Source organism: Pteronotus mesoamericanus, unplaced genomic scaffold (genome assembly GCF_021234165.1).
Source record: "Pteronotus mesoamericanus isolate MK-2021 breed Mesoamerican mustached bat unplaced genomic scaffold, CSHL_Meso_final scaffold_85, whole genome shotgun sequence".
Taxonomy (NCBI): domain Eukaryota; kingdom Metazoa; phylum Chordata; class Mammalia; order Chiroptera; family Mormoopidae; genus Pteronotus; species Pteronotus mesoamericanus.
In genome coordinates, this window is record NW_026555329.1 from 13,878,229 (window position 1) to 13,897,871 (window position 19,643).

The 19,643-nt window shown below is 36.6% G+C and overlaps 1 protein-coding gene across 1 annotated transcript in view; it reads left to right on the top strand.

Moving 5' to 3' along the window:
- THSD7A (thrombospondin type 1 domain containing 7A) overlaps nucleotides 1–19,643 on the top strand; it is a 319,686-nt gene that overhangs the window by 260,016 nt on the left and 40,027 nt on the right. Inside the window, exons 13-14 of the mRNA XM_054564186.1 lie at nucleotides 5,374–5,568; nucleotides 7,605–7,868. Of these exons, the coding sequence (XP_054420161.1) occupies nucleotides 5,374–5,568; nucleotides 7,605–7,868 (459 nt within the window). The remainder of the gene's footprint in view (nucleotides 1–5,373; nucleotides 5,569–7,604; nucleotides 7,869–19,643) is intronic.

Genomic DNA, 19,643 nt, shown 5'->3' on the forward strand with positions numbered 1-19,643 from the left:
AGCCCTTTTGCATTATTTATAGGCTTGGTCTTCCAAGCACAATTAGGTCTCTTGGTAACTAACTCCTGGTCACATTAAGCCTTTTCTTTTTCATTTGTACATGACTCATTCTCACTATGGCCATTTTTTCAAAACACTATAGGAAAAATCACTCCTTTAATCACTCAGTCACCTAGATGCTGTTGCTGTGGGATAAACCATGTCACTATTGCTCAATTTAATAAATCAGGTCTCAGAGCTCCCTGAATTCTTTGTTACGTATAACCCAATGGCTTTCGCTGCACTGAGGCATTGATCTTCTTCTGGTTCCTGTAATGAACTTCTGTGTGCACAGTTTAGGTCTAGTAATTTATTTCACTTGATTATTCAAATGAAATGACATCATGGTCTGGTATGCTGAAAGGTAATCCTGTAGACCAATAGCATGTGCCTTTTTTCTTTTTTCTTTTCTTTTTTTTTTTTTTGCATCCTGAATAATAAGGGAGTGTCATTGCTTTTCAAGAAAATGAAGATGAGCAACTACATTTGAATTCTATTACGTTTGCTTCACAGCCGCTTTGGTAGCCTTCCATTTACATGCTCATATAAGCATAACGCTGATAGCCATGTCCTTATTGCTCAAACCAATGTTATCTATTACCTTTCATTCCAGGAACTGTTATTATTCTCTTCTTCAGAACATAGCACAGAATTCAAGTTACATAAAAACATTCTGGAATTGACTCTATTTATTAATTTTTTTAAATTTAAATTTATAGGAAATTTCAATAATACACAAAAGCAAAAAGAATAATGAGTACTAGTAGTATAGTCATCACTCCCTCAGCCTCAACAGTGTTTAACATGTTGCCATTCTTGGTCATGTGCCACTCCTCACACGCTTAAAAGCTTTAGCTAGTATATTTTAAAGCAACTTTCAGATAAGATATATATCATCTATAAATTAGTTTTTAAACATGAAAGTATTATTATAGCACTAAATAAAGTAAACAATAGTTCTTTATTATTATCTAATATTTAGATCATGTTTAATTTCCCCCCATTGTCTCAAAAATGCCTATTTACCATCAATTTGTTTAAATCAGGGCTATGAAGTTTTCCACATTGCATTTGGTTAGAATATGTCTGTTACTTTGAAACTAACAATTTGTCTCCCCTTTTCAGAGCCTCTCTTTGTTTATAAAACTAGCTCTCTTATTTATTTTTTCAACAAATCCTCAGTGTCAGTGGGCAGAGCTTGTCTGGCTTGATTCATGTGTAGTGCACCAGTCGGTCACATGGATGACTCCCTGGCTTTCGGCCTGATGGAAGCCAGGCCACGACACTTAGATAAAAATTGCTGTGCCTCGGTGTGCTGTCCCGCTCCAAGAGCCCTTCTTCTGCCTCTTTAACTTGTTTTGGGAACCTACACAGCCTGGCTTGCTTGCTTTCTTTCCTTTCTTTCCTTTCTTTCCTTCTTACTTTCTTTCCTTCTTACTTTCTTTCTTTCTTTCTTTCTTTCTTTCTTTCTTTCTTTCTTTCTTTCTTTCTTTCTTTCTTTCTTTCTTTCTTTCTTTCTTTCTGATTTTTTTTTATTTTTAGAAAGAGGAAAAGGGAGTGAGAAAGGGAAAGAACACTGAGGTGTGAAAGGAACGTCAGTCGGTTGCCTGTCTCACTCGCCCAACCACCGACCTGGCCCACAACCCAGGCATGTGCCCTGGCAGGGAATTGACCTGGTGACCTTTTGATTTGCTGGTGAAGCCCAACCCACTGAGCCACCCCAGTCAGGACTGGCTTACTTCTACTATCTCCATCACTTTCTAAATAAACTTTCTCTTACAGTTTGGCAAAAAATTGCTATGCCTCAATAAATAAAATAAAATGATCAATAACATAAATGGATAAAGTCAACAGAATTAAATATGGAATTTTACTTTACCATAATTATTTGATATTTGCTGACCTCACACTGAGAAGCTTTCATGGTGAATTATTTATAAGGCAGCATGGTTTTTGGCCCATCTTTCTAAAAAGACCTCAGCCCAAAGGAAAACTTGCATAATCATTATTCTCAAAATATGCATGCTCCACCTGTAAATGCAGATATAATTGACTGAGTATATGGAACACTTTGATGTCCTAGGAAACCATGCTTAGTACGATGAATCCTTTCTACAGTTAAAATCACCCTGCTTTCAGTGTTTTAGAAATGATTTTTAAGATTTATGAAGTTGAGAGACCAGATGGTTTCCTTTCCAAACATTTATATTTTTCTCAGCCCAATAGCAGGAAGCTCATTTCAGATTGCATTCCTGTGTTAGAATTGTTGTATTTCCTCTAAGTCAAAATAGAAAACAAGTTGAGATGTGTGATAAATTTTCAATATATTGTACAAACGGGAGTGTTGCTACTTGTTTGCATAACATTGCATGAGTGATTCATTCAAAGTACACTGCCTAAAACCTCAGATAAGAGGAATGGAGTGCTGAGTGGGTTCTGAGAACAGATCTGGGAATTTTACACATTTTTTTTCAACTAGTCAAAATACTAAAGATTTATGTACTGCAGGTATGTAGGGAAAGGACTTTAGATTTATGTAAATAATATAGATCTGCACAAAATTAATTTGTTTCTGGAATTGTGTTGGTAGTGGTTTTATTTATTTACTTATTTGATATTATTTAATGTGATGATAGTTGAAGCAATACTGAAATACAATTTGTGAGAAAAAAACGTTAGAGAGAGAATCTTAATGGAAAACCTACATACAGCAATTTCATGTAGTTTCTCAAAAGATTTGTAATCAGGTCTGTTTCAGAGTACCAAATTGGGTGAGTAGGAAAAAGTGGTCCTACTTCAAGGAACTCAAATTTAATTTCGTAATTTTCTCCCAGTTATAAACACTGCGACCTCTTTCAAAGCTTAGAGTTCTAATATGATCAAATCTCTTATTTTCCAAATATATCATTCTTGGGCTCCCACCTATCCTGATTAGCGAAAAGTCTGATTTATTCCTCCTTATCAAGCCTTCCTCTCGAGCCTCCTTGGGCATCATTGCCCACGAACCACCACAGCGTGCTAAGTTTGAAGTGTTTAAGGAGGCAGCCCTGCTTCCACAGGTGTAGCAAGAACTGCAAAGTCACATCAGCTCATGAACATACCACATCATGGGGATTGCTGCTATGCTATTCCACAGACAACATTCTTCCAAACTGTATGGATACTCTTTTTGGTCCACTCCTTGTACAGTTCCCCTGGAACTTTCTTAGCTCATTCCCCCATGTTCAGCCATTGTGTCCCCAAAGCTTGGTACAGTGCCAGGGTGAATGGGTACCAAAGGACTTTCCATCTTAGCCATAAGTGTCAACCAGACCCCTCTTTGTGCCTTCATTACTCAAATGAAGCTGCATAGTGTGTGAGGACTAGTGGGTCCTCAACTTGAATATGCATAAGGAAATATGAGCAGCTCGAAAAAATGCATATTCCTTGACCTCACACACAGAATTCTCATTCAGGGACTCTGGAAGGAATCCAATTAAAATGCTATTTTTATAGCATTCCAGGTGTTTCTGATGCAAGTGCAAATATAATTCCTACTAGAGCAGTGTTCTCAATCCACTGCTGCATGTTTGAATCATTTGGGAACTTTAAAAAGATGCTAATGCCCAAGACCTTGTCCTCCATCAATTAAATCAGAATTTTTTGAATTCAGCAAAGGTGTGTACGTTTTCCAAAAGCTAGCAGGGTGATTTTAATTGCAGCTTGATTTGAGGCCCATTACCTTAGACTGGAATGATCAACACAGATCACCAAGCTGCTTCTCTCCCAAGCAGTAAAAGTCTCTTTGGGGCACTTAATGTTTTTCCTATCACATAACCTTCATAAAGGCCGCTATTGTCCACTCTACCAGGTTTTCATATCTTTAAAATTCAGGGACCCCTGTTTTCTGTTTTGTTCTGTTTTGTTTTTCATAAAATTGGCTCTTCCAGGGTTATGAATACTAAAAGAAGAGATATGTATAGCTAAGAAATAGATGAATATTCACCTATATTTTCATAATTATGTAATTTTTCCTGTAGCAGTTGCAACAAACTATGTCTACCTACACAGAGAAGGCCTTGCCTTGCTACCACCTTATTACCACCTTGTGCACGCCCCAGCACACAGCCCTACACTACCAGGTGGTAAGTCCTACTGCACAGATTCAGAGAGTGTTGTCTAACCCGAGGCCTTCTGTGCTCTCACTGTAATTCCGGATCAAAATGCCAGGCCCCTTCACCTTAGATTCAAAATAGCAGAATCCTGAGCAGGGCAGAGAGCAGCAGCTGTTTCACCCTAGACCATAAACCTGAATGGACTGTGTAAATCAGTCTGACTGAGCCCATTTAAGCTAGTTCAATAAAGACTTAACTTTAGAACCAAGGAATAGATGTTTCATCTGCTCCCTCAATAATTGAATGAATGATTTTAAAACCAACAGGGAAAATGGCAGAGGGAGAGAGGGGAATTTAAACATAAACATCACTTCCTCTTTTTAAGTGCTGTTTACTTTAAAGCAGTTTTACATCTATGTTGAATAAGTAATGAGACTATGACGTGGTTTACAGAAATCAGTAAAGCAAATTCATAGTATATACTAACGAAAATTATTTGACTATTTTTAAGAGTCCATATGTAGTTGTTGAGAGATCAATTATGATAGGTTAAGGTTGCTGAAAGTTTTTATTTTAAAATTTTCGGTTGATATTTGTGCATGTGGAGAGCTTTTAGCCGGGGGGAGTGAGGGACTTTGACACGATCCCCTCGTGTTAACCACTTGAGAGCCGTCCCAACAAACTTTCAATGTAAAAAAAAAAATATACACATGCGGCTTCAAGAGAAATTTCATAAGCATCCACTTCCACCCCAATCTTCCAGCCAATCTGCTGCCACTAAGACCCTTCTGTGTGGGAATCCCAGGGTGGCCAATGCATATAAACAACTGTTAGAGGTATGTGGTGTCTCCCAGCACCTCTGTGAATAACCTGTGTTCAACATAAACTAGTATCACAACCCATCTATTATTTATTTGTCTCCTAAATAATTCACTTCTAAATATACTCCCCATGTGACTTGAAATTCTTAATAGCATGTAATAAAAACCACTAAATGCCAAGTGTATATGCATTTTTATGTCATAAAAACCATGGGGTTATCTGTGATTTTTTTCTTTAAATCTACACCATCAATTTAATGGCTACTGTGATTATTAGAAACACTCCTACCAGTTTTCTGCTGAAAATAAAGAATTAAAAGAGGATTTCTCTGACTGCTTAAGAAAATGTTAATTCCTAAATTGCAGAGTAATTACAGACATTCAGATTTGCTATAAACAGCACTGTGCTTTCCCTTTAGCCATCACTTGTCGAAGGCAAGATGGGGGACAGGCTGGCATCCAGGAATGCCTCCGGTATGCCGGCCCCGTGCCAGCCCTCACCCAGGCCTGCCAGGTCCCCTGCCAAGACGACTGTCAGTTCACCAGCTGGTCCAAGTTTTCTTCATGCAACGGAGACTGTGGTGCAGTTAGGACCAGAAAGCGCACAATTGTTGGTAAGAATAATTCATGGAATGCCAAAGTCAACATGCGTCATGGTAGAAAAACAAAAACAAGTCAGACCAAGAGAGTTCCAACAATGTATTTGGAAAATGCATGGGTATGCCTTATTGTTGGTATACTTATATGTTATGTGTATAATATATATGTGTATATATTATATATGTGTGTGTGTGTGTATACCAACAATAAATCAGTGGGTTTGAAAGTGTGGTTTTTTTATTTTATTTTAATTTATTTTTTCAAATACATTTGTCTCTGCTTCCCCCCCACCACTTTCCCTTGCCCCCTCCCTCCTTCCCTCCCTCAGCTCTTCCCCTTTGGTTTTGTCCATGAGTCCTTGCTATATGTTCCTTGACTTTCCCCTTCCCTTCCTTTTCCCCGCCCCCCTCCTTCCCTCTTGTCTCTGTTGATTTCTTTTCCTTTCAGTGTTGCTGGTCTTATTTTCCTTGCATCTTTGCATTGCCAAGTGTTGGAAGCAACCTAAATGAAAGTGTGTTTTAAGGTAACTTAGCAGGTAGACATATTGTATAATTTGGGTACAAAGGAAAGGTAGCCTTGAAAATCAAACCCTGCCTTCCTATACAGTACATGGAAGATTATCTTTTAAGTATGTACTTTTGATGGATTTCCTACAGACTGTGAAGTGCTTGGAGAAAAGTGTTTTGGGAACATGAGAAAGGTTGCCACTTCCTTTTCTTAACCAATTCTCACTGTCACAGCCTCAGATTACCCTTTATACCCTAGAAGACTATGACTTTCATTCTGTATCTGAAAGCTGCAATTTAAAATGTAGTCACAGTGACAAAAAAAAAAAAGCAGTGATGTAATGAGCAAGAACGGGAGCCATCATACTGAACTAAACCTAGGTGCATTAAAAAATATTGTCAGTTGGCAAAAGAATCTTAAAAATATTGGTGCTAGTAGACTCCTCAGAATTTAAAAGTTATAAAATAAGCCACCTGTCATAATGAAAACTATTGAAAACTACATGCCCTAGCTTATGAAAGTTACAGATAAATGTATGTAAAACATTTGTAACTAATGATGCATAATATAATTAGTCTATAATATATGACACAATATAATAAATATATGTGATCTAATTAAAATAATGATATATTATTTCTAGCACATATTACTGTTATACTTTAGGTTTCTATTTTAAAAGATAATTTTACATTTATGTACAGATCACTTCTAATATTTTAGTCTGATACTATATATCTTCATTTTGAATATTATTGATATTTCCTATATTAATCACCAACTATGTCAAAATGACTACTCTTCAGAAATGCTGAAAAATGCAAAATCATAACCAGAAACACACACACACACACACACACACACACACACACACACACACACAGAGCCCTGGCTGGTGTGGCTCAGTGGATTGAGTGCTGGCCTGTGAAACAAAAGGTCGCTGGTTCGATTCCCAGTCAGGGCACATGCCTGGGTTGCAGACCAGGTCCCCAGTAGGGGGTGCGTGAGAGGCAACCACATATTGATGCTTCTCTCCCTCTCTCCCTCCCTTCCTCTCTCTCTAAAAAGAAATAAATAAAATGTTTAAGAAAAAAGCAAATACAAATATCTCATTTTCTGAATTGTAATCCTATATAGTTGTATCATCTATTTGGAATTAACAAAAAAGTTGTGCAAGTCAGTGTGTTGACTCTCTCCACTTCATATTTTGAAGTAGAGATGTATGCAGGTACCTCCAACTTCCCAGCCAGTGAAAATACACGATCATTTGAGAGGATTTTAATCATTTTAAGGAGTATAAAAATCACAACAACAGTGCCCAGTATAATGGGCTATTTTTAAATGAGAAAAAAATTTTCACTATGCAAAGCACCTGATACTAACAAAAGCCTAGATAAAAAGCAGTGTGGAGTGAGAAAACAGCATTTATTTATAGACTGCTATAGAATGTGGCTAAAATGGAGAAAGGTAGTTTAGGAAAGGAGAAAACTTAGGGAGCATTTGAAATTAATAATGATATTTTCCAACTTAAATTTCTCCACAGGAAAAAGTAAAAAGAAGGAAAAATGTAAAAATTCTCACGTGTACCCCCTGATTGAGACTCAGTACTGTCCTTGTGACAAGTATAATGCACAACCCGTGGGGAACTGGTCAGACTGCATTTTACCAGAGGGGAAAGTGGAAGTGTTGCTGGGAATGAAAGTACAAGGAGACATCAAGGAGTGTGGGCAAGGCTATCGTTACCAAGCAATGGCATGCTACGATCAAAACGGCAGGCTCGTGGAAACGTCCAGATGCAACAGCCACGGTAATCCAGGTTTTCTTCAGTGTTACATGTTTGCTGCTTTGGGGGTGGAAGTAAATCACACATGAATGAGAATGGAGGGAAATGAATGGAACAGGATTATTTTCTAAACTGAACATTATGGGGCACCACACTGTACATGTTGCATTTATATGTAACAGGACATTTGATGGCACTTGTCTCATTGCCCAGGAGTTGGCCACTCAGTCCCAGAGTTGTCACAAAGAAGCCTTATGGGTAGGCAGGATGGTGCCAGCACCTCCTTTGGAGTTAAGAGTCCGTTGAATAAACCCAACCATCTGCAACAGGTCTCTGTACAGGTAACAAGGAGAGGAGGAGAGGAGATTTCAATTTAATTTAATTTGAGAATGAAGTTTTAAACCAGACAAACTTTTAATGACCAAACTGGCAAGATTTGCAATGTGCCTAAAATTCCATCAAATGTCAGAGAAGAAAGATTGAAAGCCAGAACTGGTGAAAACTCAAAAAACATCTATCTATGGCTCATTCAGTTGGAGTTGCCAAAAAAAAGAGTACTCTTAGGAAACTTTCCCCATTTTTGTTTTCTAATCTTAAATAAATAAATAACTGAAATCCTGTGATAATGACTGAGTTGCCAAAAGTTGTGAAGAGTGGCCATCTTTGGCTAGCATATGCAGTGAACTCTTTGGTTCTAAGTCTTAATATAGTCAGCCTTCAACAGTGTTTGTCCATTATTCTTTTACTTTAACACATCTGTCTTTTTCTAATGGAATCAGTTTACTGTGGGTCAGCCGGAATCACACATGTTCCATGTTTGCAAATACTGGACAGTGATTCTCCTACCTTTTAATGGAGGTGACCTAAGAAGGGTTAAATTGCTAGTGGGGGGGGGGGTTCCATGGCAGATGCTTTCCAATCTTGCTGAAATAATTTCTGTTAGAATGGTGCTCCTCTAGTTTTATGATACGGTTCAGAAAACAATATGAAGTAATAGGACCGACCATCTCACATTTAAAAACCATCAAAGTATCGTAGTGATACAATGATTGGAATTTTTTATACATGTTCTTACAAACAACTTTCAAAAACCTTATCTTTTTATTAACCTTGTCTCATAGTTCCTGTTTTATCTAAGTAGAGTATTATAAGTCCCAAAGTCTCCATGATATTGAAGCTCTAGATATAAGTATTTTTCAGTTTAGTAAATATGCATAGCAAAGTTTAAGATTATTCCATATATTTCAAATAATAACTATAAAAGAAAAAGAGTTTATTGTTTATAATAGGCAAACTTCAATAAACATCTCTAAGAGTAACTGAGTATTTTATTCTCTATATCAAATAACACAGGTGCTATAAATTAGATACTAGGAAAAATGTAAATGCACTTCTCATTCTGAGATGATATGATGATAATATATAAGATTGTAATTAGTCCTTAAAATGTAAAATTGAAGATTACTTTAAAAATGTGTTTCTCCTGGAATGTAGGACATAGGTGTTTGCTCACATTTAAAATTGTTATGCATAGTGAATCACCAAGAGAATCATGTTTTTCACATAGCCAGTGAGCTTTCAGAATGATTCTCATATATTCTCACTTTTACCCTGATCTGTTAATTAAGATGCCTGAGTACTCTGTAAGCCACCTAACAGTCAATCTTATTTTCAGAAAAAACTTCTAAAATATCCTGTGACTCTCACAAAAATGTTTGAGCCCATAAAAAGAGTATAAGTGCAAAAATAATTGAAATTGGCCAAAGGCAGTAGACTGCCTAACTTAGTATTGTCGATTCAAAGCATGAAGAAAGCAGTACTGTATCCTGGAAGAAAAGTACACATAGAAAAAAGATTGGTCCTTTATAACACTGAACTTCTGTGGACTGTGAAGAACTTAAGATCCTTAGCTCTGTGAGCGCTTTCAGCCTAATTCTTTGTGTCCAGCATTATTCCTCCTTTATTGAGTCAGATCTATGATGGATATCCAATGGAATATTTTAGTGTTTACTAACATATTCACTCAAAGAGAAGTCTGAGGAAATTGAATTTCTATTGCCTAATTCCTTTGGAAATTATTACTTTTTAAATGTATGTTCTGTCACTTCCGATGGCGTCTGTGGGATGCTGTGACTCTGGCTCTCTGTCCTGGGCATGCGCTAGTTTGCAGTTTCTATGTCCGTTGCCTCTCAGTCAGATCAGCTTTTCAGATGGATGGTAGAAATGCCGGTTATAAGTTGCTTTCAAGAAAAACCTCTTTCTATTTTCAGTTTAAATATGATATTGATCCCCACATGTATGTAGTACAGAGACGCTAATCCCCTCTTCCATACGGCCTTAGGGCATTTTTATTTAATTTGCATTGTCTGTGGATCATGTTATCATTTATTTTACAGACAAAGCAATGTGACTTTCATCAGTTTAATTATATTATTTTAAGCCATTTCCCATGTGGTCACTATTTTTTTAATGCCTTAATTTGAGGCACTATTCTATTATGTCTGGAATTCCTCATAATAGTAGACTCTGTATATTGAAAAACGATATGCCCACACTCCAAAAATCAGATCTGAAAGTATAACTTGTGAACCACATAAATATTCATTCATCTTTATACATGATATTAAATATAGTCCCTGAACAAATGTTGATATATAAATACATTTTTGGCATTTATTCAAAAAACATAATACAAATTATATGCATTTTCTTTGGTATGACATTCTGTATGGTATTACTATAGCAACAGATTTTCAATCACTCAAAAACCAAATCACACGTTTTCTACTCACTTTAAGATCTTCATTGATTGGTTTACTAGAAAGTTACTGAATGCCTAGCCACATAGTACTAGGTACTTCTTAATCACTTAAAATTTCACAGAACAAGTAGAATTCCTGAAACCTTTTTTATTACATCATTTAACCATGATATGTTTTTTAAAGATTTTATTTATTTATTTTTACAGGGAGGGGAAGGGAGGGAGATAAACATTAATGTGTGGTTGCCTCTTTTATGCCCCCTACTGGGGACCTGGCCTGCAACACAGACGTGTGCCCTGGCTGGGGATCCAACCGGCGACCTTTTGTTTCGCAGGCCAGCACTTAATCCACTGAGCCACACTAGCCAGGGCTTAACTATGGTCTTTTAAAGAATCTTAGAGGTAACCTAGCTTATGCAAGGTACACGTATTCAAGATTTCCATTTAAACATGAGTGGTAGAATTTTCTATGCTGCACCCTACCCCACTCTCCCCAAACCCCTTAGCCTGCTCTACACTTTGTACTTCTAAAGCATGTGTCACTCTATAACATATCACATAATCTACATTTTATGTTTTATCTCCTATACATGAATATAGATTGATGAGGGTATTTTATTCACCAGTGTAGCCCAAGCACCTAGTACAGCCGGTGCTCAATAAATATTTGTAAAATAAATGAATGAGTGAAGATCTGGAGAGAATTTTTATAGTTGCATTCGATTCACAATTAGGCTTGGACACTTTTGTTTTTCCCAGACTGTCCTTCTTTCTATGTTAAATTTCTGGGAAATCATCAGACAGAGCATTGAGAACAAATAAGACCTGTGGAATAAGAGTTATATAAGCCACAAACTGTCTGATACTTATTCAAATATCTGTGCTTCTCTCTACCCACTTAATGGGAGAAGAAATAATAGTCACACACCCACTGCACTGAATTACTCCCATAATATCAACATTGTCAAGTCTCCTTATTGCTATTTAAAGCTTATTCAGAATTGCCTTCTTTGTACAACACTGGATTTGGACAACAGCTTACCCTCTTGTTTTATATTAGTAACCATGACAAATTGCATTTTCCCAGCCTATGTTTACCCAACCTGTGCAAACCTGTGTTTCCCAACCTGTGTTGTTAATTGAGGGTGCGGGATGTTTATTTAACTCTGTTTGTTCCCACTCACCTTTCCTTGAGAAAATAAGGCATAACATTTCTATTTGATTTATATGAAAGAGATAGTTAGAAGTTGAATTGTATAAAGTATAAAAATGCCAGATGTTCAAGTCTGGAGCTCTGTGAGGTACGTGATTCATTTCAGACACTTCTCTAGAGTCTTCGCCCTCAGCAGATTTGTCTTTGCTATTTCTCATTGGCAGGTTTAGCCACAGTGCACTGTCAATAAGTGTTCTAAAATTGAACTTAATTATATGTGTGATGTTAATATCTGTTAATACCAAGTATGCAGAAAGGCTTATTTTTTTACCTTATGGCTATTTTTCCTGAATCCATGCTATTTAATATGCAAAGCTCTCCTATCACCTAAAAGCAATATATTGTTGTTGCTTTCCATCAAGTACTTGCCAACAGGAAGAGAACATAAGGAAACTAAAGAATCAGCTATTAGGTTAAATTACATGTCACCAAATGTTTTCTTAAAAGGCTAGATAGCAAATGTCTTAGGCTCTGTAGTCCAAAAGGTCTCTGTCACTACTACCCCACTCCACCATTGTAGCATGAAAGCAGCTGTAGACAATATGTGAGTGAATGGCATAGCTGTGTTCCAATAAAACTTTATTTATAAAAACAGGCTCCCAGCCTGTACTGTCATTTGCCAACTGGAATCTAAACCCCTGCTATTCAAAATGTGGCCCTCAGCCCAGCAACATAGACGTCACAGGGAAACCCTTGGAAATGCAGAAAGTTGGCCCATGTTGCAGACCCGCTGAGTCAGAATCTGCATTTCAACATGATTTCCTATGCGGCTCTATTGCCCATCTAAAGTCTGCTTCTTTGGATCATGCAAACACTCACAAGGCTTGACAAGGATCATGATCTTGAACTTTGTGGGGAAAGGCCTGTGTAGATCACCTCCTGGAGAATCTCAATCTGATGCTGCCGTGGGCAAAACCATCAACACCTCCCATGTGAGAGTCACTTTATTACCAGCTGTGGGGAACATTAGGAAATGTTTGAAATTCATAAGGACAGGTCTTCATTAGGTGAATGCCTATTAAGATATGATTTTGAGAACTGAATGAGTTTATAGGACCTTCTGAGGAAAGGATATTGGCAATTTAATGATTGCCCTGAGGGAAGTCTTTTTTGGTTCAGATGAGAACTAAAAGAGAACTCTAGGTTTATTTACTGCTTGATTGGTAAACAGAATACCCTGTTTTATTAAAGTGCTGTGCGTGTTTCACGTGGTGCACTCAATAATCATGATCCAAGGGAACTAACATAATCGGGACTTTATACTGCCACTTGGACATCATGCTGGCATTCATACTGTGATACTTTTAGGTCACATTACCCCTCTTAATTATTTCAGTTTGTTATCTAACTGTAGTGGCTTTGAATAGTTCAGAGTAGTCTAATGACTTAAGAATATAAGATTAAATTTTCTTTAAAGTTTATTTTAAAATATAGTGATTTATATTGACTCTGACATGTTTCCTCTCATTGCCTACTGTGTTTATAAATGATATTACAGAGAACCTTCCAGACATTATTGAATGGCTTTCGCAATTGCTTTTGGAAGCATATGTGGGATTCAATGTGTATCCATTAAAGTTTGATATTTTGTAAAAAAACAATTGCTGGAACCCAAAGTTGCTCTTACAGGTGATTCAGCCATCCCAGAGATCTGGGGACCCGAGGGTCTGTGACCCACCATAGGAAAGGCTTCACACAGGAAAGAATTCAAACACCAGTCAGCACAGAGTTTAAAGTGAAAGTGATTTTATTAGTGAAGCAGTGAGACAGAGAATGGGCTACTCCACAGACAAAGCAGCCCCCACTTTAGCGGAATTTGCTTCCTTTATTAAGATTCATTTCATCAAGGGGTATTCAATGTGGGGGTAGGATATTTAGGATCTCCCTAAGAAAGGGGTAGAGATTTCTCAGGGGAGCTCCATCAACCATATTGTGTCCTTATACAGGGCTTTTCATTTCTTGTCCTGGAAATAAGGGGTGTGTCATTTAGCATGCTAATGTATTATCATGAACATATAATTCCACCATTCAGTGTCTGCCGGTCTTAAGCCAGGAGTCTGGTGTGCGGGGGTGCGGGGTGGTCTGCCCTCTCTCTGACAGCTTCTGTAGCTTTTATCTATTGCAGCTGTTCTGCCACATACCTATCTCAGAGGGTTTGCTTCATAGTTGGTTTGTACTACAACACTAAATACTAAAATTAAAAAAAAAACCTATACATTTTACAAGTGAAACAAAAGAACTTTTAATGAAGTATTTTCAAATTATAACTATAACTTCCCTTATATGGTAACTTTTAATATTATTGTTTAATAGCCTAGGTAATCTCTTTATATCACCAGCATGGCGTAGTTATGATGCAGATGATTTCAAAATCAGTATCATGTTTAAATGACCACCCTGGCTTACTGCAAGAAACTGTAAATACCAGATGCTGCCTAATAAGTCAAGGGCTGTAGTACACATGCCACAGGTGTGGGGTTGTTTTCTAGCAGAATTTATGGGAACAAAAAAAGAACCATCATCAAAACTTGCAATACATCCTGCGTGTATCTGTGGTACAAGTGCCCAGCTGAATAAAAAAATTCACATAGTACTCCATTTACAAATTGATTTTAGTTCAAGAGCATGTACTTTTAGGACATTAGGTGGAACTCAGAGTACAACTGATAAAAATAATTACGAATATAAGGAGAGTAGAGTCTAATGATAACATGATCACTCAACCATAATACATTGCATTACTTTCGGTTATGGGAGTCTATTGAAGTTTATGAAAGTTTAATATTAGAGGTTAATTAAAAACAAAATTGAATGAGAAATTGTACCTTATCATAGTGGATACTGGTGTTTGAGGAAAAGCATGTTCCATTAAACCAGGCAGAAAAGGATATAAATAGAGTCTTGTAAATGAGCTGAAATGGAGTGCTGTGTCTCTGAAAAGCTTTTTCAGTTGATGGTGTTTATTTACTGTCTAATTCATGTCAGAATTTAACTCTTTCATGTAATAGCCCAGGTATATTAATATCGCTTTTGCAATTATCATTCACAATAGACATCTTTTTCCTTTCAAATGTAAAGGAGAGGCAGGGGATGAGGAACAAAGGTTTCCTGAGGTATTCATTGCACGTTTAAAGAGCTAGGGGAAAAAGGAAAGGATTACTCTGGATACTTGAGTACAAAAAAAAAAAAAAAGAAAAGGAAAAAAAAAGAAAAGCAATTGTGTAGGATTGGATTTAAATAAGGTTTGGATACCAATGTTATTCTAGGACGGGCTCCCTGAAGGAGCACTACTATAGAGATGATGAGAGACACTTTCATTGGAAAATCTCCCGCACCTACCACTCATGGCAGGTGTGATGGAAAACACTCTGGTGTTAGCATTTCGTTCTGTGTATTCCATGTCCCAGAGACCTCAACTCATCTATTACTTAATGCCGTGGTTTTCAAACGGGGCTGCACAGAAACCCTCCGGCCAGGCTGTCAAACACAGCCTCCGATATATCCCATACACTTATTGGGCTTTCTTTGCAGCTCTTTAGGCAGAAAATGTTCTGTTACTTAAAATAAATTAAACTGCCAAGAACAATTAATTATTTGCAACAGTGAAAAACAATTTTGATCTTTGCTTTTGTTGCTCTGGGAGCCCCAAACCAGGGAGCTGCTTAAGTGTTCATGATAGTCTAAAAAAAAAACACCCAGTGGACTAGCCACTGTGGACATGCCAGTTACTACTCACAGTACAAGGGAGTGCATACACAGTGGGTCAGTGCAAGAGAGACTGCACCTCCTCCAGTCTGAGGCTCGTTATTATGGGCCCCAGACAAAGGTACCGTGGGTCCAAGTTGCACAAACCTACCTGGGGCCCAGAGCTATGTTACATCAGTATGCACGTGCAGAAGGAAAAGATCAAGAAGTAGTCATAGGAAAAAAAAAAAGAGAAAAAAAGCCACTCTGAAAGGAGATAAGGAAGGAGTTACAATCCATTCCCAAAACAATACACATTCCTTCTGGCCAGGAACCCCCGGCCAGTCCTTATCACAGGTAGTGGGAGAACTATGTATTGACCCCACAGCTTTTGTCAACAATTTCTGCTATTTTATTTCACTCTGTATCCTTCCCATTGGCCTCTGACCTCCTCTTCTCCCTAATGCCTTACAGAAGTGATAACACGAACTCCAGTGAAATAATTAGAATAGAATCTTCCTGATATCTATGGTAATTTTAGTGACATAACCAGAGTTGTTCATTACTTATGTTGTATTATAAGTGTTCATAATTCATAAGGATGCTAAATAACCTGTGTGAATCTACATATATATTCTTATATATTAGCAAAGCCCTGCAAACCCAAGGAAGCTTTTAAAATTCTATATTCCATTAGTTGAGTTTAATCTCATTCCTAATATGTAGGTATTTTTCTACTTCAAATCATCATCACAATGATCATGTAGTGAACATGGCTTATACATAGGGATTTGTTTTTATAAATGCATGAAGAAGTCATAATATATTAGTCATAGCCAGATCTGTGGACTCAAAAGGTAACAAATTTGTGGGTATTTTAGTTTTTAATTTTAAAGGAAAAACTCTGTACTTTGTATATACTTTCCATGTTTTGCCCATTTCTTCATATTGCATTCAAGATCAATTTAGCCCTTAGAAGAAATTTTGTTAACATCCTTTAAAAAAATTTACTCTTCTTATGGTCTTTTTAAATAGCCGTTAAAAAAAAACACAAAAACTTAAGTTTATCCACATAATAATTTCCTTTCTCTTTACCATAACTTTGACCTTTGAAGCTTTAAACTTTTGAAGCATAAAATAATGTAAGAGGAAACTTTCTTAAGTTTGGGGGATTTTGTTTTTATTTTGTTCATTCGCTTTTAATTTTTTTTCATATTTGGAAACAGACATAAGAAGGCCTACTTTAAAAATTTTAAAACTCTGTATACCTGAAAACATGAATCCAATTTTAGTGCATTATAATTCCAACCTGTATAACTGATCTATTTTTCACTTGTCCAGTGAGATGCTATAGGAAAAAGTCATTAAACATAAGAATGCAGTACCTGAGTCATCTTCTTAGAGATTCAGAGTTCACTTTAGCAAAAAAGAAAACCCAGAGTAAAAAGACCTGTTCAACCCTGTTTAATGCAAAAAACTTCTAACTCACTTCACCACGGAGTGTTTTTTTGTTAAATCTATGTTACACACTTATTACAACCCAGCAAACTAGTGTTTAAAGATCATCCTTTGGAAATATTTCTATGGCAATATATGATCTTCATTGATTGAAAGAGCAGAGCCTTGCATTAGATGAAGTTAAAAATAAATCACTCTAAATAGTTTCAAAGTTAATTTATTTCCCATTACTTCATTGTCATAATCTGAACACTCCATCAAATATATTTTTCTTACTGACAAAACCCTATTCTCAAAGAGAGTTTTTAAAAACTTGTCTCTGATTTTTAATACAGTATTAGTTAAAATTATAAATGTTAAATTTGGGGAGAAAGCCAGTAAATGCCTATAATTATTCCCAAGGTTTTCATTTTGGTTGAATAACTAAACTATAGGTATAGGTTGTTACATAAACAAGTTTATTTATTTCCTTTTTAAATAAATATATTTCAGAAAGTAGATTGGAATTCCAGCACTAAATACCTAGAATTAGGCCGAACATCACAGGTTAAGGGCTCTGTATGTACATGACTGTTCTCACTTCAGACATTAGCTAAAAGTTTGGGTGGCCCAGGTTAACCTTATTACTGATAAGCTGGCTGCATATTTGGGGGTTCCCACTACCCAATCAGAGATGGGGTAGTCTCTGGAATGACTCAGAGAACTCAGGAAAGAACCATTCTTACAATTAGAATCAGAACCAGACAAAATAAGAGGCCCAAAGGCAAGGTCTGGGAAGGTCCCAAACACGAGACTTCCACGTTCTCTTTCATGGAACCAGGAGGCACCGCCCTCTCTGCACATTGATGTGTATAATCAACCAGAAAACTCACCTGAGCTTTGGTGTCCGGAGTTTGAGGTTTCATCATGTAGACATGATTAATTGAATGATTGACCACATGGTTTAACTCTATCTTCCCTCCCCAGAATTTGGTTAGATATCATACGGCTTAAAGCCCCAACCCTGTAAACTCCTGGTTGGTCTTTGAATGTGACCAATCTCCTCCATTAGACAACTCTTTAGCACAAATGCGTGTGTAGTCCAAGGGGCCTACCATGAATAATAAAGATACTCTTATAACTCTAGATATTTCAGGGCTTGGAGGCTGTCTCCCAGTAATCAGGGTCAAAGACCAGCCAAATTCTTTACTACACAGCAGAGAGCTTTAGAGTTTACTATAAGAAATGGCCTCAATAATGAACTTATACATAGATGTATCTGAGAATCTGAATGGGTCTTATCACTGGGTAAGACCCCAGTATTGGAATAACAGTATCAACAAAACCCCACAGCCATTAACACTGATGTTGAAATTTCCTGAAAGAATCTTTAAGTACTTAGCAAAATGAAGACATATGGTCATATGTATATAAAACTAATTAATGTAAATAAAATTAAAATAGCATTGCATTGTAGTAGGATCAATTTACCTGAACACTTCTCTATGAAAATTTTAATTGCCTAGTGTTGATTCATTACTTTTGATATATTGAACATATGCATTTGGGTAGAACATTCAGCTATGAGTTTGGATATATACATAGTTGTTTAGTTTCCCTGGATTATCTCATTACAGAATATTCTTACAATTAATACACATTACAAAATTAATGTAATGTTAATTCTGTAATGAGATAATTCTGTATATTAATAATAATATACAACTACAAAAGAATATTCTGTACATTTAGAAATATTTTAATTTTTAAAAATATTTTAAAACCCATGAGGACAACTACAGATAAAGTTCTTCTCATTCCTGATTGCTAGGTCTTCTCATTCCTGATTGCAATAATATGCATATAATATAGTTATAAACAGGAGAGATGTTTTTGAGGTCGCTTTGGAGATTAACACATCTGTTTCACGTAGAGTGCCAGCGTTGCTCATTCACACGGCTGTAAATCAGAACCAACCAATATTTTCCATGTGTTTTCAAAATGAATTCTTTAATCTATCCACAGTGCACCTTTCAACACCACAATGTAATAATTGTGAAGGTTGTTGAAAGATTCTTTATCTGCGCATTCATAATTCAAATGAGTGAGGTGATTGGATATATCTCAAAGGCAGCATGTCCTCTGGTTGTCCCTTTAAAGCTGCTAGTATTTTGTATCCATTGCAACCTGAAAGCAGCAGTCATAAGATACAAAAAATATGATCAGAAGTCAAGAGTTTGATTTTTCCATGTGTCAAATTCAGTGTTGAATTGCTAAAAGTTTTAACACCCTAATTGTGAAGTCATTTATTTTATTCCAGCTTTCCTCAGGAGCTATGAATTGCTACAGGATGGCAGCAGTTTATTTAGCCTTAAAACGCATCAAATGTTTCTGTCTTCCCATCCCCCATGACTGTTTGGTGCTAATTGCCTTCAAAAATGATCTTAGTGAAGAAGGCAGGAGAATGCTTATACAGCAGTTCACTACAAGCATTAAGAATTTTAATTGTGCTAGATAAACATGACAGGCAATTATTGAATGTTGTTACATACTGGAAAATAAAAATGGAATGCTAAACATCATATTCGGTTGCAGTTTTGTCTCAGTGCCTGAATTTGTCTTTTAACAATTTAATAGGCTGCATTTTATTTGAGAGATGTTTTCTTGAACACGCTATTGGAAGATTATACATAAAAGTGTTAAG